Source organism: Dromiciops gliroides, chromosome 2 (assembly GCF_019393635.1).
Source record: "Dromiciops gliroides isolate mDroGli1 chromosome 2, mDroGli1.pri, whole genome shotgun sequence".
NCBI classification, from domain to species: domain Eukaryota; kingdom Metazoa; phylum Chordata; class Mammalia; order Microbiotheria; family Microbiotheriidae; genus Dromiciops; species Dromiciops gliroides.
The window spans coordinates 645,181,960-645,207,819 of NC_057862.1; the positions used below are offsets into that span (position 1 = coordinate 645,181,960).

Genomic DNA, 25,860 nt, shown 5'->3' on the forward strand with positions numbered 1-25,860 from the left:
AAACAAAAAAGGTTTCTCCTCTTAAGGAACTCATAGTCTAATGTGGATGAAAATGGACAGTTATGTACAAATAAAGTTTATCTATATGTATATATACATATACATAGATATACACATATACATACACACATATAAAATTGGGGGGGTAGTATGTGGAAGGTAGCTAGGTGGCTCAGTGAATAGAGTACTGGGTTTGGAGTTAAGAATGAGTTCAAATCTGGCTTCAGACACTTACTAGCTGTGTGACCCTGGACAAGTCACTTGACCTTTGTTTGGCTTAATCCACTGGAGAAGGAAATGGCAACACAGTCTAGTACTTTGCCAAGAAAATCCCATAGACGGTATTGGTGTACTATGGTCCATGGGGTCAGGAAAAGTTGGATTTGACTGAAGAACAGCAGCAGCAATATTTGGAAGGGAGATGCTAGGACAAAGAATTGACTCAACTTATTTTCCTTTTCTTTCAAATAGGAATGCTGACCTGCTGGGAGCTTGGTTAAAATGCTACTTGGGAATTACCTGAGTATTGCCTTGTTCTGGAGGGAGTGAGAATAAGAACTTCAGAATCCTAAATTTTTTTTTTAAAAATTAGGTTTTTCTTTGAAAATTAACTATTCTCACAGACTCATATTTGTACTTTTCTTCTTGCTTGTGGTGGGGGTAGGAGAATTTTTTTTTTGTGCTAGTCATATTACTTCATGTTTTAGTTAATTTGAGTGCTTCTTATGAAAGTACAAGTAGGAAGAGATGGGTTATAGCAAAACCCCCATCATTATCTTTTAAAAATAGCACTTTTTTCCCTCAAAGCTCACACAATGTGAGGATGGACCCTATAATCAAAAGCTTGCTTGGACACATTCTGAAAGAACACTTCATCATCTTGTCATCCCCCTAAAGAATTATCCAAGTTTGGGGGCACTCTATGTGATTCTTTATAATGTTACCTAACCTACGCTCAATGAACCTTTCTTCATACTTGGTACAGATGGCAACAGACTTTGGCATTGTTGTGTTGTGGAAAGAAACTGGCTCTGAAGCCAAAGGTTCTTCACTATCTAACCATTGCTATTAGTAACCTGTGTAGACTGTAGGCAAGACCCTTTTCCTCTTAACCACTCCATTATATCATTTTCACATGGAGAGTGTTGGACCATATGATCAATCAGCATGAAGTGCTTACGATAAGCCAAGATAGGCATTGTGCTATGACCTGTCTTTCCTAGATCTAAACCCCATGATTCTATAACATAGTCAGATCCAATTTTAGACAATACTGGTCTTTTCAGGCCCTAGACTTCAACTGTTTTGGGGATTTTATGTTAACTTAGGTTTTGTTTCCATATGTGGAATCTTCCCAGTTTGTGTTCAAGTTCCCCAGTGTCGCATGTCTCCCTTCCCCCATTGTTTGCTTTAGCTTGCATCACAGGCCACTTCATCTCAAAAGATACTTGTAAAATTGTTGTTCATCCTTTGTTTTTCGGAAGAGGACTGATGACATCACAGGATGACTCCAGTGTGAATTATCATATGTAAGTGAGGCAGAGTTGCACACGGTCATCAGCCTCACTCTCTCTTCCAGAGTCATTTAAAACCCATCAACCAGACAAAAGTCAGGACTGGTGATGGCCCAGGATACAGCATCTTGACATCTTTGATGTCTGACCAAACTCTCAGTGCTCCACCACACCTGTTTCAGCCCCCTTCATGGCCATTGGAACAGAGGGGAAAGCCTCTTCTGATAGACCTCTCTTTAACTCAGCAGGTTTGAGGTCTTTGTTGGAAATTGATTCATTGAGAGGAAACTATCTGTACACAGAAAAGCAAATAAAAACTAAAGAATGGGGGAAGAGGCTCTGAACCTGCGGACTCTTACCTTTATGTATATGTATGCATATATGTGTAAGTGTATGTACAAATATATACACACATATGCATAGATGCACATACATATATAAAACCTATATTTCATTATAGTTTTCTTATAACTCAGCTATACATTTAATTTTGCTCATTAAAAAACTTTATTCTGAGGAGATTACCAGACTCTCAAAGGGATTCAGGATACAGAAAAAGTTAGGGATCTTTGAATGAGATGTTCTGAAGTCCCTTTCAACTTTAAAATCTCTCACCCCAAGGATTTAAATTCTTTATCCTATATTTATTAGCAGAGGTGGTTGAGGCAAGTTACACGACTTCCCTGCGCCTCAGTATCCCCATCTGTAAAATGGGGATGACAATATATTATTGGCTTTAAAGAGCTACATAAACAATTTTGGTTCTCTTTTTCGTGTGTGTTTGATTGGGAGGGAGGAGCAGAGGAAGAACAAGCCAGCACCTTCAGTTTTGTAGGCACTGGGGACAAATGAGAAATGTCAGTGTTACTTCCCAACCCCCAAATAGTGGTTTCCCCATGAGGTTACCCTTCATCTACTTTGTATACATTTTATATGTATATATTTAGTTACTTCTTATGGCTTCCAAGTAAGTAAGTTCCTAGGAGAGGGGTGGAAGGAGTGGTGGGGGGGCTGCTCTTGTGTTTGTGTCTTTGTATCAAAAACACTAGTTATTCAGCATCGTCAGCATCACCATCATCGGTATCAGAGGACAGCGAAGGCTTTATATCAATGTAGCCATTATTGTTGTTATCCCCAGCGCTTAGTACAGCGCCTGGCTCACAAGCAGGCGTTTTTGTCGTTCAGCTGTCTCTTGTCTTTTGGCAGACACACTGGAAAGGTTTGCCATTTTCTTCTCCAGATCATTTGACAGACGAGGAAACTGAGGCACACAGGGTGAAGTGACTTGCCCAGGGTCACGGCTAGGCACTGCCCGCAGGCTGGGGGCTCCATCCTTGGTGTCGCCTGGCTGCCCCTATGTAACGTTAGCTATTAGGAAGTATTGTTCTTGCTACTGTATCATTCTTGTCACTGTTATTATCCTCAGCGCAGCAACTGCCCCATAGGAATCGCTAAAACGCTCACATTGTTGGGGTGCGGACACCCCTCGGATACAGCTCCGGGACATGGATCCCTCCCCTGCCCGGGAGGGCGGGGGCGGCGTGACCCGGGATAGCCAGCCGGCTCCGCCCCACGAGATCAGTACACACCCAAGCAGCGCCCCTCCTCCCTAGCCGCGAGCTGAGGGCCGGCGAAGTGCAGCCAGGACCCAGGGCGCACGCGCACTTCCTCCCCGAGCTGCGCAGACGCAAGCGCAGAACCGCCTCCCGCTCCCTGCTCGCGTTCCGCCACGCTCGCCATGGCGGCCCTACGGACCTCCTGCTAGCCCCGCCCCTCTGTGACGCGCCGGGGGTCACCTGACCCGGCTGCAGGGCTTCGGGGACAGAAGGGAAGTCGTTGCGGCCGGAGGGGCACCTCAGAAGCCTCCGTCTTCGCCGCCGCCGCCGCCTCCAGAGCTGTCGTCGTCCCCGGGCCCGTCGGACCCGCCGAAGCCCGCTTCCCCCTCCCCGACCCTCCCCCGCCCCGCACGATGCCTTCGGAGAAGACCTTCAAGCAGCGCCGGACCTTCGGTAGGTCCCGCGGCCGCGGCCCGGGAGGCCTAGGGCGGGGGAGGGGGGGGAGAGCGGTGGGACCCCAGGCCCTGACCAGCGCCGGTTGGGTTCCCTCGCCCCTCTTTCCCGGGCCCCGGCCGCAGGGGTCCCGACCTCCGCTGGGCCCGGGCTCCTTCCGCGACCCGCGTCTTCTCCCTCGGAAGTCTCGAATGTCTCCGTCGCTCTCCCCCGCCTCCCCCGGCAACGGCCGTTTCCTTGGAGCTTGGAACCTCGGTGGGGCCCCAGGCCAGGGCTCCCCGCCTCGGCAGGCTGGGGGGGGGGCGAGCGGGGCCGAACCCGCAGCTTTGTTAGAACAGGGCACGGCCCCGAGGAGGCGCGACCCGAGCTGGCTTGGCGGGGGTCGGCCCCGACGGAACCCCTTCCCGGGGAGGGGGAGGGGCCCGCATTGAGCCCTGGCTCCCCGAGCCTTCCCTGGAGTCCGCTCCCTCGGGGGAGGAAATGGGACCCGCGGCCGTGGTGGGAGTTAGGTCCGACGGATGCGAGCCCTCGGGGCCTGGCTCCCTGCTCCGCCGGGCTGGGAAGTTGACAAAGAAACCCCAGCCGGGGCGTGGACCGGACTGAATTAGTGCGCTGCGACTGGACCGGGCCGGGTTTGCGGCTCCTGGGCTAGGCCCGCGTTCCCAGGGAGGGCCTGTGGGGGTCCTAACGATGGGCCGGGGGTGTCACTTGATGGGACATTAACGGGTCTGGGCTTCTCTCTGCCGTTTTGATTGGGGACTTGGACCGGCGCTTCGTTAGTAGAGGTCCGCCCCTTCTGCAGCTTCGTTTTAGAGAGTTACCTGGAAGGAAGGGGGGCCACTCACCGCAGAAATCCCCGCCTAGTGTATTGGAACAAAATAAGGGAAAACGGTGCTGGACGATGTTAACTTGTGGTCAACCCTGCGACCCCACAGTCACCTGTTTCTATTTGAATTGACACCTCTGACCCAGAGCAGCCACGTTAAGTGACTTGCCCATAATCCCACAGTTTGTGGTCTTGTGTTATAAAGGCCTTGCTGGAAAAAAAGTGGAGGGACAGTCATTTTAAGAAACTTTCAGGTTAGGCTTTTGGACCCCCTTTCAAGCTTTTTTACAGGTTAAATTTTCAACAGGTAGTTTTGTTCCATATAAATTAAATATTATCTTGATACAGTGGCTGGAATATCCTCAAGCTATCTTCTCTTTGAGTTGGTAGGAGTAACAGCTGATGAAATAAAATACTCTTAAGGTTGAAAACCGTTTGTTTTGGTCACTACTAGTTGTTGACCTACCCAAGGGTGTTGTTGCGAATTTACTGTGGTGGCTGTTGTGCCGTTTTAAAAAGAGAATCCTTAAGCACACAGGCCTGCAGGCTATATTTTCCCTTTGTGTCTGAAATTGGGCTCCTATTTTTAGCTCCCATAGTAACTTAAGTCATCCATACTCGTTCCCTGCAGATCTAAGTGGAACTAGAAACCATACTTTAGTTCGACAGGGTTTTTAAAATGAAAAGGTTTGATTACTGTGTTTGCTGTATTAGATAATAATGAAAAAAAATGGTAGTTGGTCCTTTTTAAATAAGGCAGTTTGTGCCTTAAACGAGAGGCAGTGCTAAATATAAAATGTCTGTGGACTCTTTATAACCACATTAGCCTTCGTATCCCTAACACTCAGCATTATGCCTGGTACTTAGTAGGAGCTTAATAAGTGCTTGTTTACTGCCTGACCTTGAAAGCCACTTCTTCTGATAGAGAAGCAAGACCTCATCAGAGTTCTTTCAGCTACACAAGGAAAATGAATTTCAGTATTCCCACTTTTGCCTACTATGGTTTTGAAGAGTCAGGAAAAAGCTCAGCATTCAGTTAATGATTGCAAGTCCCATTAAAAAGCATTTAATTTTTTGTGTGTGTGTGTGTGTGTGTGTGCGCCTGGAGCACAAAACTAAACCTTGCCTTCTAATTGTAGCCTGCTAAACCCCAAACAGCTCCTAAAAAGAAGATTGTGAGTTAGCAGGGTCAACACCTGACTTCTTTTGTTAGAAATTCTCTTCATTGACCTTAAACAGCTGTTAATTTGGCACTTAAAAGAAATATTCTTCAGAATGACAATTAGATACATTCTGTGTTTGACTTGAAACAGTTCCTCCCCACTTTCCTCATCTTTCATTATGACCTCTTTCATTGGGGTTGAGAGTTTCAGGCAAGAAAAGCCAGCAGATTTCATCTACCCTCTTTTGGGTGGAGCTGAAAACGTCAGCAGCTCTTGGCTCTCAAATCTGTGCTTTCCCATTCTCCTGTCAGCAACCTCAGTCACAGGTATTAAATTCATCCAGGACGTCAGCCAAACAGTTAGTTACTATTGCAACTCATGCTGTCAAAAGCAGTCTTGTTATTTACAAATCGAAGCTAATTTTGCGTATAGTGCACATACAAGAAGGTGATAGAACTTCTGTCCATTCGTCTTAGTATTGTGATTTGGACATGCTGAAATTTACTGACAGCTGAATGTGCTTCAGTTGGAAAAAAAGCTGTCTACATTTCAATTCCACTTACTATATTATAGCAGGTTTGTTCCATAGATCATTTTTCTGGAGCTTTTTAAAAGGCTGTTCTAATAGCTTTCTGCTTGAAGTATCAAATATCACTTAATGGCTAATGCTTTGCCTTAACCCTGGTGGAGGTAAATTTGAATCCATGGGCTGATAATTTTGTGGGATTTGTAGCTGTCAGGCTCAAAGTAAATTGATTTCTTAACTAGAGGAATCTTCTAGAGCTCAATACGCTTGAGTGCAGACTACTGAACCCAGTTAGATTGATTCACTTCCCCTACAAGAGGGTGAGATTAATGCAGATAGGAAACTGGTGGACAGAACTACTGTTCTGCACCTTTATGGCTAATCATGTAGCAGAACTTGGGCATAAATAATAAAAATTTCATTTTGTCATTAGCTCAAATTATATTTATTTTCATGAAGATCACAAACCTTATATTTAAACTAAGGGTTCTGAATTCGTTGCCTGATGGTTTAGCTGTGTGCAGATGTTTTCTAAAAATAATTTGCCTGATAATTTGGTTTGATAAATTGTACTTGGGGCCAGCAAATTTGCAGTGAGTCGCCTACACTTAATGGTTGATCCCTCTTTCCACTGTGTCCTGTTGATATGTTAAAAATTGTTGGAAATATGAATGCATGTCCTAAACAGATCCAATAATGTAAATGTCTGCATGTTTAGTGGGAAATATAGGCAGGGTCAACAAAAGTCTTTTAAGTTTAGGTGGGGAGTGAGATTGCTCCCCAGACTAGTAAACAGTGCTTGAATCTGAGCTATCACCCAGTCACGTTCTGGACTTATTTTCCTTCTAGCAAGTGCTTTTTTATAAACAGGATCTTGAAAAACACTTGGGTGTGGTTAAATAGAAAGAGCCTGGCATTTGCATTCAAACCTAGGTTTGAATCTTGCCTCTTCCAGTTAATATCCATGTGACCTTGAATAAGATTCCCATTCCTATATCTTTGATCTTGCAAAATCTAGGGGATGGATCTCTAAATCTATTATCCTAATAGGGAGGATCACACCTTGTGAAATTAAGTGGTATGAACATGGCTTTGTATAAATTACATTTCATTTGAAATGTGCTAGGAGAGTTTAAAGGAAACCTGCCTTGAATCCTTTGTAAAAACAAATCTTTGGGGGACAGATAGGTGGTGCAGTGATAAAGCACTGGCCCAGGATTCAGGAGGACCTGAGTTCAAATCTGGCCTCAGACACTTGACACTTACTAGCTGTGTGACCCTGGGCAAGTCACTTAACTCTCATTGCCCTGCCAAAAAAACCAAATCTTTGTAATATGAATAACCAGTCTCTGATTTATCTGGTAGATTTATAAAGGTGGTTGAGCTTTTTGAATGGGGTAGAAGGGAGCTACATACCTAACTGGAGAACACAGTTGTTATGGGCCATTTGACTGAATGTATATTTGGAATATTTTTTGTTAAATGAATCATTATTTTTATAGGACTTTGTATCCACTTGCAGAAAAATTATTCTAGCCTGCAAAGGTTTCACTGAAAAACCTGACAGTGGAAAAAAGGCAAGCATGTACTTTCAGCATTAGGCCCATTTCCTGATTTAAAGCTTCCTTGATTACATTTCTGTCCAGGACAATCTTAATTTTGTTGCTGGTCTAGAGCATTGATAAGGATAGGTGAGTGAGGAAGGTGAGTTCCTGGTTTTGTTATTGTCCTCTTGAGGAAGTTGTTGTTATCAAGGCAGCTAGGTGGCCCAGATGTAGGGAGGAGTCAATTTAGAGAGTTACTAAACTGTGTGACCCTGGGTAAGTTACTTAATTCCAATGACCTTAAACACCTGGGGCCATCTCGTCCTGATCTGTGTCTTGCCACTTGGACCCAGATGGCCCTGGAGGAGAGGGTGAGGTTGGTGACCTTGCACAGCCTCCCTCCCTTCAATCCAGTTCACTGTGAATCCTCTTTGAGAATGAAGAACAAACCGACAACATCTTGAGGAAGTTACTCTGTAAAACGGGATTAGTTATTTCTGCCTCTTATTTGTGTTAGCATTACAAAATATTAAACAAAAAACTTAACAGCAATGTAGTCTAGCCCCGTGTACAACTCAGATGTGCAGCCCTGACATAAAAAAGTCAAATTTTAAAATGACTGAAATACAGCAACTGTCCCTACTTTACCCCTTCTAACCAACCAACTAAACCTCCAAACCGTACCCCAAAGCCTTCTGTCACCATTCAGAATATACTGGGTACTTTAAAGAGAAACCTCGAGTTCATAATATAGGGCTTAGGGAGATCACTGGGACATCCTAGGCCAGGAAACTAGCCTTAGAAGCAAGGACACTCCCAGATACCTTTGGGCATTTCCTTGCCCCATAAGAAGTTCCTATATAATTCAACATCCTTGTGTGTGTGTGTGTGTGTGTGTGTGTGTGTGTGTGTGTGTGTGTGTGTGTTTTCTTTTTGCAGGGCAATGAGGGTTAAGTGACTTGCCCAGGGTCACCCAGCTAGTTAAGTGTCAAGTGTCTGAGGCTGGATTTGAACTCAGGTCCTCCTGAATCCAAGGCCAGTGCTTTATCCACTGCGCCACCTAGCTGCCCTACAACATCCTTTTAATTGGAGAATTAAGGGACCATAAGCTATTCAGACACTGAATTAGGACAGCAATTTGACCACCTCAATTGGGAATGAGGCCTTTGAGGAAGATGGAGAACTGGTAATTTGGGGGAGTGGAGTATGAAGTAGAGCAGAGATGGAAAGGATGTCAGATACAGACTTTATATTTTTAAAGGGATGTAGAGAGTGGTTTTCTCCTCCTATTTGACCTTGGGCTGAGGACCAGAAATGCAGTTAGTAGTTATTACCTCTATGCCTTGGCTGTATTTTGGGCTAAAAGGCTTCAAGTCCCAGGGGATGCTTTTGGTAGGTTAAGATTGCTGGTAAAATGTAAAAAAGTAGATTGAAAAATGGTAACAATGAGCAGGGTTTTTTGTTTTGTTTGTTTTTGAGGGGCAAGGAGGGTTAAGTGACTTGCCCAGAGTCACACAGCTAGTAAGTGTCAAGTGTCTGAAGCCAGATTTGAACTCAGGTCCTCCTGAATCCAGGGCCAGTGCTTTATCCACTGTGCCACCTAGCTGCCCCCATAATGAGCAGGTTTTAAGAAATTCCAAAATGACTATCATCGAGTCCAGTGTTGTTTGTACTGTTGAATGCTTCAGAGGTGGTGGCCCTAAGCCTGGCAGTTTGTTTCTGAGATCAGAGTTGACATTTTTATATCCACTCTATTACTTAGCACAGGGTTGTTGAGGACATTAATAGGCATGATGATAAATACTTGACTAAATTAAGGAGCATATTTGCTCATGGCAAACTGCACACATTTTGCTTTGGGCTGTTAATTTGCTTTTTAACTGTTGGACAAAACTATTTAAAAACCCAAACATGGATTGGCTTCTTTGTTCCTTTCTTGTTTCTCCTGAAAAGAATTACTTGTTTATGTACAAAAATATTTATAGCTGCTCTTTACATGGTGGCAAGGAATTGGAAGTTGAGGGGGTGCCCATCAATTAGGGAATGGCTGGACAAGTTGTGGTATATGAATACAATGGAATACTATTGTGCTGTAAGAAATGATGAGCAGGAGGAGTTCAGAGAAACCTGGAGGGTCTTGCGTGGGCTGATGATGAGTGAGATGAGCAAAACCAGAAGAACATTGTACACAGTATCATCAACATTGAGTGTTGATCTACTGTGATGGACTATATTCTTTTCACCAATGCAATGGTACAGAAGAGTTCCAGGGAACTCGTGATGGAAGAGGATCTCCAAATCCAAGAAAAAAAAAACAAAACTGTGGACTATAGATGATGAATGAACCATACTATTTCTTTTGTTTTTGATGCTGTTGTTTTTTTCTATTTTGAGGTTTTTCATCATTGCTCTGATTTTTTCTCTTATAACATGACTAATGCAGAAATATGTTTAATGTTATTATGCGTGTGTGTGTGTGTGTGTGTGTATATATATATATATATATATATATATCCTATATCAGATTACCTGCTGTCTAGGGGAGGGGGGAGGGAGGGAGGGAGAAAAATCTGAAATTGTAAAGCTTGTATAAACAAAAGTCGAGAACTATCTTTACATGTAACGGAAAAAAAAATAAAATACTTTGTTAATTAAAGAAAAAGAATTACTTGTTTAAGGGCTGTTTATTAAAAAAAAAAAGAAAGTAGAAACATCAGGAAGAAATCTCTTTTGAGCTTCCTATGAAATTTAGAATTTTAGATTGGGCACTATGGGGAGATCAGCCAGTCCTTGGGGTTTGGATTATTTTATGTCCTGCCTTTGGAAGAGAGGTACTTGGCCTATCTTCTTTGTTTTTCTACATACTGACTCTCCGTATGCCAAATGAGTAGACGTCTGAATACTAGTTGGTCACTGCCACTGCACAGAAGTTGGGACACTGAATTTGAGAACTAGGATGTGTATGAGTAATATTAAAGACAAGGTTATCTGTATGAACTTGAACATGGCACTTAATTCTAATGGTTTTTATTTCCTTTGCAGAACAAAGAGTAGAAGATGTGAGGCTTATTCGCGAGCAACATCCTACGAAGATACCGGTAGGTATGGTTTGTTAGTGAGGACAGAATGCTTTTACAAAGTTGTGCTCCAGATAGAATTTATCAGACTTACCATGTATTTTGACAGACATGTTAACATCTCATTGCTCTAAATTTTTTATTTTTTAGAGAATCATTTCCCATTATTGCAGTTATGTTTATATTTCATTCTTATTAACCAAGGATATATTTCATTCTTCACTTTTTGGGGCTTCAGGGGTATAGAATTTATGATTAGAATAAGGAAAAGATGGGCCATTACTAGACTGTTCATGTGAGGTTACTGACTTAAACGTGATTAGTATTAGGGCTCCAAGTTTTTAATCTGTTGTTCCCTCTCAATAGAAACATCTTGTATTTAGTTTCTTTTTAGGAAATATAGAAAAGGCATTGCTATCCTATAGGTTTCCAGCACAGGGGTTCTTGTGGCACAGTAAAGCAGACATCTTTAGGCTGGCTAACGATCCAGTGATTCCACCTGGGACTACCTTCCCTAAAGCTGTGTTCAGAAAAACAAAACAACCAAAAAAACCCTTTCAACCTCTTTTGGGCAGTACCCTTTGACCTACTGCTTTTTTGGTTGCCTTACTAAGTTGTTTCATATGCAGCAAGAGGGCTAGGGAGAAGTAAAGTTAATGAATTGGGGGAGAAGGGGATAGAGTGGGAATTTAGTAGATTGGTCTCTTCACCATTCTGCCTAGTAAATTTCAGTCTTTTTTCTTTTATCCTGTGATCCTCCCCAACAAAACCTATCTTTAATTATTTTGGATTAATTTGCAGACCATTGGAGGTTCTTTGAGTAATGGTCCCTGTCTCATTCTTTGTACCTAGCAAGACAGATGGATCGCTTAGTGAAAGAACTGGTAGATAAGATTGCTGGGCTGCTGTTAGTGTTCTTTAAAAGTTTATGGTGAGGGTCAGCTAGATGGCACAGTGGTTAAAGTACCGGCCCTGGATTCAGGAGTACCTGAGTTCAAATCTGGCTTCAGACACTTGACACTTACTAGCTGTGTGACCCTGGGCAAGTCACTTAACAACCCCATTGCCTGCAAAAAAAAAAAGTTTATAGAGAAAAAAACTCCACAAAAACAAAAGGGGATAGCTAGGTGGCGCAGTGGATAGAGCACCGGCCCTGGATTCAGGAGGACCTGAGTTCAAATATGACCTCAGACACATAACACTTACAAGCTGTGTGACTCTGGGCAAGTCCCTTAATCGCACTTGCCTCACCAAAAAACAAAACAAAAAACAAAAGTTTATGGAGAAAGGAGATCATAAAAAAGGAAAAGGACCCACACGTACAAAAATATTTATAGCAGCTCTCGTGGTGGCAGAGAATTGGAAATTGAGGGAATGCTCATCAATTGGGGAATGGCTGAACAAGCTGTGGTATATGAATGTAATGGAATACTATTGTGCTATAAGAAATGATAAGCAAATGGATTTCAGAAAAACTTGGAAAGACTTAAGTGGACTGATGTTGAGTGAAGTGAGCAGAACCAGAACACTGTACACAGTAATAGCAACATCGTGTGATGATCAACTGTGATAGACTTGGTTCTTCTCAGCAGTGCAATGATCCAAGACAATTCCAAAGAATTCATGGTGGAAAATGTTCTCCACAATCCAGAAAAAAGAACTGTGGAATCTGATTTTTTTGTTTTTTCTTTTTTGATGTTTTCCCCTTGTGTTTTGATTCTTCTTCCGCATGACTAATACAGAAATATGTTTAATGTGATTGTACATATATAACCTATTTCAGACTGCTTTCTGTCTTGGGGAGGGAAGGGAGGGAGGAAGAACAATTTGGAACTAAAAATCTTAATAAAACATGTTGAAAACTACATGTAACTGGAAAATAATAAAATACTTTTATGATTTAAAAAAAATAAAAGATTATTGAGAAACAGAATTGGAAAAAGATAAGTGTTGCCCTGATTTTTTAAAAAAGCTTCGGGGAAGCCTGCAAACTCTGCTTATGGAATGTGAGATCTTTGAGGGTAGGGATGATTTCATTTTTTCTTTGTATCCTTAGTTCCTAGCATGTAGTAATAGGTGTTGAATCAATCTTTTTTTTTTTTTTTTTTTGGTAGGGCAATGACGGTTAAGTGACTTGTCCAGGATCACATAGCTAGCAAGTGTCTGAGGCCGGATTTGAACTCAGATCCTCCTGATCCAGGGCCAGTGCTTTATCCACTGTGCCACCTAGCTGCCCCTCAATCTTTGTTGATGAATATACTTCTGTGAGCTTGACTTTGCTTCTTGTTACAATGGCTGAAGGTATTCATTAAAGGGAGAGATGTATTTCCTCTAGGATAGGTTATGACCTCCTTTTTTTGGATAGGTTTGCTAAACTTACAGATTAGGGCACTATTGTAAGTTAATTGTTGGAAGTGAAATCCACCTGACATTGAAAGGTGTGTGGCACCCCCTTGATATGGTCATGGTCCTCCTGTAGGCCAAGCTTTTCTGAGAATTTATTCCTACTCAGATTACCTGTCCATTTGACCCTTCCCTGTCTCTCCTTGATGCCATGGGATGGAGAGTTTGGCCCCTGACTTGATTTGTTTTATTCTAGAAAAAAAGCATTGATTGCTGGAAAAAAAAGCATTGATTGACTTTTCCCTGCTTTTCTTAAGTGCCAGGACTGTTTATGCATCAAGAAGAAATTGCTTGGAGCAATCTGACTTAACCCGATTCTTCTAGAGACAAGACTGGCCATGGCTAATTGCCCAGATATGGAGATTGGCTATTCCGTAGGGCTTAGATGTTGTTGCACTTTCTCTCCACTCTGCTTCTGCTGTGTTTGGGCCCTTACATGTGTACTTTTTCTCAACTCCTTTATATGCTAAATGTACAGTTATATATGTAGCCTCATTGCAGGCCTACTATGGAGAAGGATATAGTTCTAGAATAACAAAGTTGTCAATGAAGTTCCTTCTAAAATAAAATACTTTAGCAGTCAGTTAAGTATTTGAATAATAACTGAAGAACTAAACCAGGAGGGGATTTGGCTGGCTCTCGTCCTCTAAGTATAAGTAATTTTTTTTCCCTAATAAGTTTTGTGTATACATAGGAAAAAGTCCACATCCCCACAGCAGGGAAGCACACATGTACTAATAAGGTCCTGTTAATATTTTTGTCATGAATGTGAATTTGTTTCTTTCAATGAAGCACTTCTACATTTAGTATTTTTAGTGTCTTGTTAAATTATAGGGTGTTTGGAGTTCCTTAAGAAGAGATTTATTTAGTCATTATTTTGACTTAGCTTAAGCCTTGATAATATCTATGTGTTCTATCCTTGACAATAGAATAGGTAAATATGCTATTACAGGCACACTTTAATTTTTACTTCACAAAGTTATAAACATCGCTTTTGGGTATATTATAGCAAAAGTGCCATAGTTCCCTTTTTAAAAGCATTTTTCTGTACTTTTTCCTCCCCTTCTAGGTGATAATAGAAAGATACAAGGGTGAGAAACAACTTCCTGTACTGGATAAAACCAAATTTCTTGTACCAGATCATGTCAACATGAGTGAGCTAATCAAAATAATTAGGTATTCCTTTTACATATTATCTACATATAGTAATCCTTTTACATAACCCTTACATGATAAATGTTAATATTCAAATATGAGTTCTCTTGCTAATTCTGACTAGTTTCCTAATGTTTACAGAGTTATTTTAATTTTTAGAAGTTTGACAACACAAGGGGAAAAAATGAAGGCTAGGTAGAGGCCAATCCTAGGACTAAAAGTGGGGGGAAATTGTATGCTAGAATTAACAGATGTGTAAAAATGCATGTTGTAAGAGTGTTAAGCTGTATACAGTGTTCTCATTTCCTTCCAGTTTTACCCAGCTGCCCATTTTTCATCAGAACAGCAGCTGAAATTTAGAAGTGTTTTTATTTAGAGGAGCAGTCACACACTTAAACAGAAACTCATTGGTACATAAGGATCCCTGTGGGCTGCATATTGACATGTATCTACTATATTTATTTTTAAGTATTTCCCAATTACATTTTTGATTAGGGTCACACTTGTTTGGGAGTGTTGTGGGCCACATGTTTAATACCTGGTTTAGAGAACCTAGATTTAGAATTATCTCAAGGCCCTAAAAATTCCTAATGCTTAAATCAGTCTTCCTGCTTCTTTTTCAATAGAAGGCGTCTACAGCTGAATGCTAATCAAGCTTTCTTCCTATTGGTGAATGGACACAGCATGGTGAGCGTTTCAACACCTATTTCCGAAGTGTATGAAAGCGAGAAGGATGAAGATGGATTCTTGTATATGGTATATGCCTCTCAGGAGACATTTGGAAAGAAATCTTCAGTGTAAGACCTAGTACAAAGCTTCTATACTAGAATTTTTTAAGCCCTCACCCAGGAAAAAAAGGGATGTTACCAACTGAAATTGATCAGTTCATCTAATCACAGTTCACCAAAATAGAAGTATTACCTACCACCTTAGGGGTTTTTAGTAAGTTGTCTCTTGTATTATATGCATATGTAATATGTAATAATACATGTTCAATTCCAAAGGCATATATAATACAAGCTTTGGAAAACTCCTATTTCACCTAGGATATCTTGTTTTTTAAGTTTTAGGTTTAGAAACATACCTTGCATTCTAAGTTGCCAATAAAACGGACATTTGAATTGCTGTAGTGACTTTTTTTAAAAATAGGAATTTCAATTCCAGTGGTAACCTTTAAGCATTTAGTGCAACACCAGTCTTTGTTCATGGAAACTGCTAATTTTTATAGGAAGGTCTTTAAGTGTGTATCTTTAAGTAGGCTTGTCAAATGTCATATCTATTTTTTAAAATTCCATTTACCATCAGTGGTTGCAGCAAAACAGGGTAAATGGGGGGCAGAAAAGTCTAGCTTATTCTGGAATCAATATGTAGATTCCAAAAACCACCAACTTTCTTGTTATTTGTTTTCTATATAGTCATACTGAGAAACTCCATGGATTCTATGGGTAAATTGAATGATTTCTTTTAAATGCTTGCCTTCCAAAAAGTTCCTGAGAACAGAGGGGATGGCGTTTCTTATATTATGGATTTGCTCTGATTTAGAGACTCTCAAACCAGTGACTATTGCATTAAACAGTTGCACCAGAATAAGTCTCTTCTGATGCAGTTATAAAATATATTATCTTAGAACTTTGGAGCATTAAAATTCATCTTGCACTCCCTTGCACCTTTTGGGTTAAGTATGTAATCTGATTTGTTTGTTTCAAGTGGAAAAGTAACTGCTTCACTAAAATACTTATAATAAAATTTTAACTGTAAGCATACTTCAGCTATCACTGTTAATCATAAAAACCCCTCCAACCAGTTTACGTGCATGTCATTTTGTAAAGGAGAATGTAGCAAAGGGGTAAAGCTGCTTTCAACATTATCAGTTTATTTAATATCTTGAACAAAGGACTACATGTGCTTCCTGCTACTTGCATGGGGTTGACAGCTTATTTTCATGGAGTGTCAAAGAAAGTTCATTGTCACACCACTTGGACTGAAGTATGTATGTAGCAGATCAGCTAAAATTACCCATGTATATTTAGATGTGTGTGAAATATTTACGACTGTTAGTGAAAGTTATTTACTTATAATGGAGAAAAGCAATATTACTGCATCTTGGCACTATAGTTAATAAATGTATACAACTTGTTTGCCCATGTTCACCTTCTGCATGCAACTGTCCATAGTGCTGAATTTTCATGAGTGTATTTTTACTGCATTGTAAATTCTTAATCAACCTGTCTTGTTAGGTTGTATAAGCTGTTCATGTTTAACGAAATACCTGACATCAATCTTGTAATTGCTGTGTGATCAGTAAGGTTCCTGTAAGACATGTTGCTTTTTTAATTTAATACAGTGCGGATAGGGATGAATTATATCCCAAATTAATCCGAGTGGTAGTTTTATTTCTTAGATGTTTAAAACAAATTTTGATCAGGCAGGGTCAAAACTCAAAATCCACTATAAGGGGATTAATTTTAGTAACAGATTCTAGAATGTCACATATTGTCTAAAACATAGCATTTTCAAAAGAAATATATAAATCCTTTGAGCTGGATGCAAGATCTTGGGCAGTTCATGTAATAAAGACTTGAGAACTAACAGTATCAAGAAATCACTGCAGTTTATGGAATAGCAAAGCAGTGGGAATTGACTGTAGTAATGGGGGAGGGGTGGGGATGAACATTAATAAAAGTAATTGGGGGGGGGAGCAAAGGGAGAGAAGGGAGGAGTACCATTGCTGCTTTTCCCCATAGCAAATTTTGAATGAGGAAAGGAAAGGGCTCATGGAGGTCAGTGGAAAATCTGGAACAGGTTCTATAATGCAACAGGATCCACCATTTTCTAAAAATCACTAGCAGAAAGTTTTAAAGCCAGTTTTAGCCCAGCTTTTTAACTGAGACACAAAATTCTGTCCAACAAAGGTTAGGCACAGGTTGTCAGTGAGTTTCCTGATAAGTTTCTGAGCTTGGCACCATAGTAAAATAAGGAACTATAAAGGTATACTGACTACTAGATCTCATACTGATAATGCCCTCTTACATATACCCCATGATGTTCCAGCCCCATTCTATCCCAAATAAGCTCTTGAAATCGGTGAGACTGGCAAAGTTTTTCTTAGGAATATTGTTATTGGAAAGGGAAAGAATTTTTTAAAAGTCTCCAGAACCAGTATGACTGGCTGTAAATCCAGGTTTTCCTTTTTTCACTGGTATTTCTTAAGAGGGTTTTCTGATGGAAATGTGCTAAATAAATATAATAGGGGAGCTAGGTGGCACAGTGGATAAAGCACTGGCCCTAGAAGGCAAAAGGACTTGAGTTCAAATGTCACCTCAGACACTAGTTGTGTGACACCGGGCAAACTGCTTAACCCTGATTGCCTTAAACATCCAGGGCCATCTCCAGTCATTCTGATAGATCTTTTGTCACTGGATCCAGATGGCTCTGGGGGAGAGAGTGAGGTTGGTGACCTTGCACAGCCCTCCCTCACTTATATTCACTTCAGTGTAAGTCATGACATCACTAGATGGGTTTTCTTTTCTACTACCACTTCTTAGAAAATCTCTCTTATGAAAACCATTTTCATAAAAAGCCTGTTAATATTCCTTAATCATAATAAAATTCCTTAATCATAAGCTTCTGGAAGTCAAACTTGTCTTGCTGTAGTATTTGTATTCCTCTTTAAGAACCCTGGGGCAGCTAGGTGGCGAAGTGGATAGAGCACCGGCCCTGGATTCAGGAGGACCTGAGTTCAAATACAGCCTCAGACACTTGACACTTGCTAGCTGTGTGACCCTGGGCAAGTCACTTAACCCCCAATTGCGTCACTTAAAAGAAAAAAAAAACTGACACATGTAAACAAGCAGCAGCAGCAGGCAGCATCTCATGGGGGAAGGGAAGAAGACTATAATGTAATCTGTGGTTTGCTTCACATCATAAATAGCCTTTCCTTGAGCCAAGAGACCATACACAAATTGGCCTTAAGCCATTTTAGGTGAACTAGACTTAGTTAATTTAGCTAATATGTATCCCTAGATTTCAAAGATGTTCTACTGGGAACCCTGTTAAAAATTTAATGCTGGTTAATTACCATTCCACTTGGCAAATGTGAGGAAGGAAAAGGAGGGAAATTGTTTGGAGTCAATGACCTGAAGACTTTCTGAAATGTCATCTCAAAATGACAAAAATCTAATTCAATGCCACACTAAGCCTGTTTTTAATTTTTATTTTCAGTACATTAAATTTACTCATAAAAACATTCTAAAAATGTACAATTTTTCCTTTTTAACAAAGTATAATAAAACATAAAAACCCCAATAACAGAATACTTGACATTTACAATTCAAAATCAAATTAGCGGAATATTAAATATTTACAAAACTATATTTTTTAAAAATATTTATAAAGTTACATGCATTTTGTGACAAAATAATGGCTCAAAATGGGAGAATTTTCCTTCATTCCTAACATAAAATTATGTCTGAGAGTCTGAAGTTTAACTTGTACTTGAGTACATAAGGTTTGCTTTCACATTCAGTACCAAATACCTTCTGCTATTAGTGTTTGAACTTATAAACATGTAGAAAATTTGATGAGGGCTCTTAACAATACACATGTTTAGTATGTGGTTCTATCTGGGGATTGATTACCTTTGCCCCACTCCCTCAAAGTTAATATTGTAGTAACATTTACCTTTGGCCTCAACCAGCACAGTATATATACATATATATACACACACGTGTGTACATATATATACACATGTATGAATATTGCAAGTGTTAAACAGTTCAATATGCTCATTTTCATTAAGACCCTTGGGATTTTTTTTAAACAATTAAGCCTTCCTTCAGAATCCATGGCTTTCAAATGTAAACTATTTGATTTGTTCTTTGGGACTAATCCACAGTGAACAACTATGGACAACAAAACTCACTTATGCACAAGGATTATTTTTCTTGATGAAAGTTGAGTAGGGTATTCCCCTTAATAATTAAGACTTTCCAACATTAATGGCACCAGTTATAACAGTATGTAGAACTAGCAAGGCCAAAAAAAAAAAAAAAGCCACTTATGCATCAGGAATGACAACAAAATGGCAGGGAACTATTCACAACCAAATTTTTGGCAGGTGCTTGATAGTAATCTACTAAGTTATAAAAAATGAAGACTGGAAGCCTATATACTGTGCTCAGAAAGATTAATGACAATATAGCTGAGTGATATTTTGGTAAAGTTACTACTACTGTGCCTCAATACATACAATTTGTAGTGTAAATGAACCATGTTGACCTCTTGCAATAAAGGATCTAGAGTTCTAAATATTTAATAAAAAATACTGAACCTATTGCCTTCTATTAACAGACTCCTAGAATCTTTTGTAGGTTACAGACAATGCTGGTTTTATTCCCAATATTTCTAATCATAAGGGGGTTTTTTTGTCTTTTATAGAATTTGTAGAAGTGCTAGCTCCCATGTACTTAGTACTCCTCAATAACTAGAAAGTTTTAACACTTTCTAGTTTTCTATACTACAATGAATTTAAAGTTAGAACATAAGGTATTTAACTGTTCTTCCTTTAAAAAAAAGTATTTAAATAGTTGTTTTATCCCACACTGTATTCTACTTCAACCTGTACATTTCACTACCCACTCACACCCCTTGCCTCTTTGAGCAGAAAAGGGTCAGGGTCAGGTGGAGTTGGGTAGTGGTGCTTGAAGCTTCTTTAATACATGACAGACGTACACAAAGAAGTGGGCATAATAACCACTACCTACCTGGTTGTTTCAGCCACTCTGAGATTGAGACCACAATTTAAAAGCAAGATACTAAGAATTCAACTTGAAAGGGTTAAAGATGATCTGTGCCTAAATAAGTAAATAAGGACTCTTCTAATGAAATGTAAAAATGCTGTATGGGCTTATCTATTTTTGGCTTCTTGATAAAAATTAATCATAATACTGCTGGCAAATACTCTGAAGCCATAAAATATGGTAATTTGCTTTGGGAAAGCTCTCAAATACTGGTATTTTAACCATTTCTGCATTAAGAGTTCTGTTTACTCCTGAAATTTTCCTGAACTTAAAATGTCCTCATCCGACACAATGTACTGTAAACCCATTTTCAAACACAAGATTTTCTTTAACATGGCTATTAAACCAATTTGGAAAACTGTCAAAACAATATGAGCAACTTCTGAATTTTATAGTTTCAAATCAAATAGTTTTTGTTTGAATTTTTAAAAGAATTGAATTATACTTAAATATACTGGTTAATATGTACCAAACAAGTCAGAATGGTAACAGACACTTAATTCCCCAATGTTGTCCACTAAAAATACAACTTACATAAACATTTTTTTTTTTGCTATTTGAGACAATTTCCAACAATGACACTATTGAAAATGGGGTTTACTTAAATACAATTGAAATTTGAATTATTTGTTTAAAAAAACAAAAAAACAAAACAAATGTTAAAAGTTTGGCTTCCAGCACACATCCAGGCCACTGTACAAGGCCCTCAAAAAATAAATCGTAAACATCATTGAAAACTCTTGTCTTTAACATAGTATATATAGAATGACAAATTGTTCCTACTGTCTAGAACTCTTTAAGGCAAAGTTGCATTGTGTCAGTTCTCATCACTCATGTTTAAGTCTTATAGTTTCCCAAGAGATCCAATGAAATATCCTCAAATCAGTAGCAAACATCACAATTACTTCAATACTGTAATACGGTGTAGCATAAATAGAGCTGAAAATATAGAGGTCTGTAGCTTCTACATTGCATAGAAATAAGAAATTAATAAAATCTTTTTCACAGATTCAAATAAAAACCTTTTTGCTTTGGTTTCCATTAAGCTGGGAAACTGACCTCCAAAAATTTGAAACAAGTGTAGTATCACTGCCATTTCCTAGTACAATGCCTCTACGTTGTAACCAATTCTATGGTATTCTGTGTTTGGCCTGAGGCTGAAATCCCAATTTCAGAATGGGCTGAACATTTAAAATTTTCACATACTTGATGGAGAACCCCTGGACAATGCTTTGCCTTCTCAGTACATATTGATGGTAGAGGTTTTTAAGCATTTAAATCATTTTAGCAGAAAATTACCTTTGTTTTCTAATCCCTGGCTTTCAAACCAAGAGTTAACATTCCAATGGTTAAAAATTTAAGAATCCATAAGTGAATATAGTATTTCTCCACCTTGACAAAATAATGTGCATTTTGTGGGGGCTCCTTCCAAGTCTTATCAATTCAAATGACAAGTTCTAGGTAGCAAACAGAATTAACTAGTCTAAAAGTAACAAAAGAGGTTGACAGGAAAACTTTAAAGTCTTTTGCTCATTAATTATGAAATTGTATTATTGTTGAAATATCTGTCTCAACACCTCTGGATCCTTTAGCAGTAAGCCTTGGGGTAGAAGTCAGCATTACATAAAATAACGGCTTTGCAAAGTCTGCTAACAGTGTTCAGCATCAGGTTGGTTTCAAACTCATTTACAAAAGTAGTGTAGTTAATATGTCTCTGAAAGATGTTGTCCACGTCTAATAGGAACAGGACTCAACGCTGTTTAATGTGTTAGGAAAAAAAATAGGTGTTCTCAGAGCCATTATGACTCCGGCGTCTCTGGGACTTGGACCCTTAGAAATTAAGTTCATTTTGCTGCTGGTCAGCTGTTTTTACCTTAATAAGTGTTGACAGTGTACATTTATGAACAGAAAAAGGACTGAAACTGCCACACATGGTTTACAGAGGGAAAGGAAAAAATAAGATTGCTTTATTTGTGTAGTCGGCCATGTAGCCTGCTGGTGCCAATTCTTTAAGTGTGGGTCGTCTCTGTCTCTTGCACTGGTCTCAGAAAACGCGTTAACATTGTCTACCAGAACTGCAGAGATTTTAAATCATTTTACATTCTTCTGTAGTGCAATCCTTAAAAATCCCAGAGATTAGTGCCTGACCACTTTAGGAAAAAAAAAAAGTAGACATTTTACCTAGCCCAGGGGTGTCAGAGTCCGACTGGCGAAACTCCACTTTGAAAACTTCAACCTCCGGCTCTCAATTCAGATCACACGTAGCTGCCCTGGAATTATGTTTCAGCCTAGAAGGACCAATTACGGCAATGCTCTTCAGTAAATGTGATTTTTTTTTTTTTTTGCATTGCAACAAAGAATGTAGGTGGCAAACTTCACCAACCATCTGTGATACCCACTAGGCAAGTCCTGACATCAAGCTCCAAACTAGGATTTTGGCAATCAATAAAACTGGGTATGATGTACCCCTAAGCTAGATTTTTTTTCTATCCAGTCTAGTAAAGTAAAGCACCTTTGGATTAAAAATATTAAGCTCAACAGCAACTAGACTTCTCAGTTTTGTATTTAATTTTCCTTATGTCTCCATGGCTTAATAGTGTTCTGTTGCCAGAGAAAAATATCAATCTGTGGAGTCCAGACTTTCTGCTGGAGGGGCATATTTCAACCTAAAAGTACCTGGAGAGAGGGGGAAAAAAAAAGGGTCAAATTTGAATCACTGCATGATTATCACAACCAAATGATTTGTCAAAATGTCGCTGCACAGCAGCTAAGCTCTTCACCTTGGTGCTGGAAAGTGGTATCTATCACTTGGTCCCACCAAAAAAAAGTGGATTTTATTTTACAAATTTATAAAACCAAAACCTTTTAATAATGTTGATAAAACAGCTGCTTCTATCCTCATTTTAATAAGCTTTTTCTGAGGCTCAAGGAAGATTCTCATAGCTGGTATTGGTCTTTTTAGGCATCCAATTGATTATATCTGGCATTTTGAAGAACCCTTCAAAGTGCTTAGCTAAAAAAAATGTAAATAAGGCCTAGTAAAACTGAAAATATTTTTCATGTTTACTGCATGTACCTACCTCTACAAAGCCAATTCCTTGTCCACAGAGGCTCAGGATAGTAGGGTTAACTTAAATGCCCAGATAACCCAAGTATCACTTTAGCCAAATGTCAAAAACATAAGAGAACTGACTGGTTTAAGACTGAACTCCTTTCATTTTTCTGTCCTCTGGTAGTGCTAAAGAGTCAGTAAAAGCACTGCCAGAAGGATGAGGATGAGGTACCAAGGGAAAAATGGAGAGAAGGGAAACTTTCCATTATGGGCCTTGGGGGGAAAATAATTTAAGCCTCACATTAAAAAAAAAAAGTTTGTAAAAAGAAAGAAAATGTTTTCTTCATCAAAAGATTAAGACTCATGGAATTAAAGAACTGGAAGAGACTCTAGAGATCATCTTAATCCAACTGCCTCATTCATAGATGAGGAAAAGGTCCATGGAGGGAAGGTGGCTTGTCCAAGGTTACACAATGAATTAGCAGCAGAACTGGGACTAGAACCCATGTCCTCCGACTTCCCAGTGAGTGCACTTTTTTCACTGAAACAAAAACCAAACCCCCCCCAACAAACAAAACTATTTAATCAAACATCAGAATTATTCGTTATCTTTATGGAGAGATGAGAGACGGGGTGGGATGGGGGGGGGGACAAACAATAGAGAGTGGACTGGCGGGTCTCTCATGATGAGCTAGGGCCAGAGCTAGGACCTGAACCCAAGTTTCCTGGCAGAAGATGCAAATCTAGAGGAATGGAAAGCAAGGGGAGTGAGACAAAAGGATCAAAGTGCAGGAGGGGAGAGGGCAAGGGGGCAAAAGAGTAAGGGCAGGAGAAGATGGTATTTGGTAAGCTACAATTAAAGCCTTGTAAATCCATTTTCTAAGTCTTCACCTTTAGGTCTATGTGGGAATATAGCAAGTCTTGGTGCTCGCCCCACAAGTTAGAGAAGAAAAGTCAGAGGCAACTTAATGGCCCCAAGTTTTCCACTTTGGCCTAAGTTAGCTTAACTTGAAAGAACTAACGCCTTTGGATGGGTTTCAGATGCTACTCTTAATAATTTTTAAATTGACACTTTGTACAAAAAATGGTTTTTTTCCATCTATTTTCACCACTTGGCCTACTTTTTTAAAGAAAAAGAAAAATAATTTAATAAGAATGCAAAACTAATGTTTTTTGATAGTAATGAATTCTAACTTAAATAGGTTTCTACACCAAGGGAACCCGAATGCACTTACAGACAAACCAGGCCCAATATAAAAAATGCTACAACTGTGAATCTTTACCTTGACGATTGAAATCCATTGGTGGCTGCTTGCAGTCCTGAGCCCGGTGACCAGTGGCCCCACAGTTATAACAAGAGAGGTTTCCACTTTTTTTGTGGCCTGAACTGTTATTTCCCATCATTCCTTGGGCTTGGTACACCCCTGCTGTCCCTGCCATAAAGTTCTGCATTGGAGGAACTGCAAATGTGGACTGACCACTCAGTACAGAGTCTGGGGTTAAATTACTGTTATAAGGAGAATGAACTACTGGGAAAGTCGTGCCGCTGCTGTACTGCTGTGTGTTGATGTAGCCATTGCTGCATATGGGATTGAAGGGCAGAAAGGGGAAAGTAAACATTGAAGGTCCTGAAAATGGGTGCTGAAAATAGTTAGCGTAACTGACCGTCATACCACTTGAACCACAATTCCCACTACATCCACAGGAAGTACACACTATGCAACCTGGAGGTTGCTGCTGCTGCTGCTGCTGCTGCTGCTGCTGCTGCTGCTGCTGATGGTGGTGGTGGTGGTGATGGTTCTGATTTGGTACAGGGATAGTTCCTGTGGAGCCGCTGCTGCTGCTGCTGCTGCTGCTGCTGCTGCTATAAAAATTGTTTTCTGTAACAGAGGAGAGTGTGGGGCTAGAACTGGGGGCAGGGCAGCTGGTCATGTTTGCCATGTTTGCAAACGATGTCGATGGGTGGCTGTTGGAAGAGGCAGTGTTGCCATTTGCACAAAAGCTGCCTTGCATTGGGGCCACTGGCACGCTGCTCATTGCAGAGAAGGCCACTTTGGTGTTGGCTGTGTAGAGGGCAGTCCTGGGGTTGATTATTGCCGGGGGCACGCTTATCTGCACGTTATTTGAGCAGGATGTTTGTCCAGAAATTGCAGAGTCAGCAGGAACAGACGATGAGACCAGAAGTTTGATTGGTGGGCGAGCCACGTGGAAGACAGTGCTAGACGTGACAGTAGCGGCAGTACTCGTTTCCACGACTAACGCTGGCTGCTGGGATGTTTTTATCACTCTGTCCAGAGTGGAAGCATGGACAACTTTGGTCCGAGGACCAAAGGAAACTGTGGGTGATACTGAACTGCTTTCAGGAATCCCAGAAAGGACTTGCATGGGTTGGTGGGGAGAGGATGCAGGTAAGACTTCCATCATTGTATTTCCAAAGCTCTTTTCTACTTTAATGCTGCCTCTTGGTCCAGTTGCAATTTTATTCCTTTCTTCTAGAGACAAAAGTGAGTGCATAGAAGAGGAAAGAAGCTTCATGTCTGTGTTTCCTCGTTCCGCTTTGTGTACTGAATTGAGCATTCGAATAGGAGCTATGTGAGAGGCAGCCGCTGTCATCATTTGTGCTGGCAGGGGATGGTGGCCGGACGGGTTTGAGCCTGCATCATTCTGCACTGGTAGAACCTGAGCTGTGGGTCTGGCTGAACTTGAAGTGAAATGATTCAGTAACATTACTGGCTTCTCCTTATCTGAACCCTCCAAGTGAATTTCTAAACCTAGAGATGGAAACAGACCTAT

The 25,860-nt window shown here is 40.1% G+C and overlaps 2 protein-coding genes across 3 annotated transcripts in view; one reads left to right on the forward strand and one right to left on the reverse strand.

Annotated features, from left to right (window-relative positions):
• Positions 1 to 3,298: 3,298 nt before the first annotated feature.
• MAP1LC3B (microtubule associated protein 1 light chain 3 beta) lies at positions 3,299 to 16,593 on the forward strand. The gene is made up of 4 exons (XM_043983339.1): positions 3,299 to 3,523; positions 10,625 to 10,680; positions 14,132 to 14,238; positions 14,844 to 16,593. Exons 1-4 carry the CDS (start codon positions 3,484 to 3,486, stop codon positions 15,016 to 15,018), a joined length of 378 nt encoding a protein of 125 aa, XP_043839274.1. The 5' UTR covers positions 3,299 to 3,483; the 3' UTR covers positions 15,019 to 16,593.
• A 5,436-nt stretch (positions 16,594 to 22,029) lies between these two features.
• Positions 22,030 to 25,860, reverse strand: part of ZCCHC14 (zinc finger CCHC-type containing 14) — a 121,657-nt gene continuing 117,826 nt past the window's right edge. Inside the window, exons 12-13 of one of the 2 annotated variants that reach the window (XM_043983343.1) lie at positions 24,351 to 25,838; positions 22,030 to 22,303 (exon numbers count right to left, since the gene is read on the reverse strand). In XM_043983343.1, the coding sequence (XP_043839278.1) occupies positions 22,299 to 22,303; positions 24,351 to 25,838 (1,493 nt within the window). In that variant the 3' untranslated portion in view covers positions 22,030 to 22,298. Of the gene's footprint in view, positions 22,692 to 24,350; positions 25,839 to 25,860 lie in introns of both variants that reach the window. The other variant, XM_043983342.1, reaches the window with a different exon arrangement.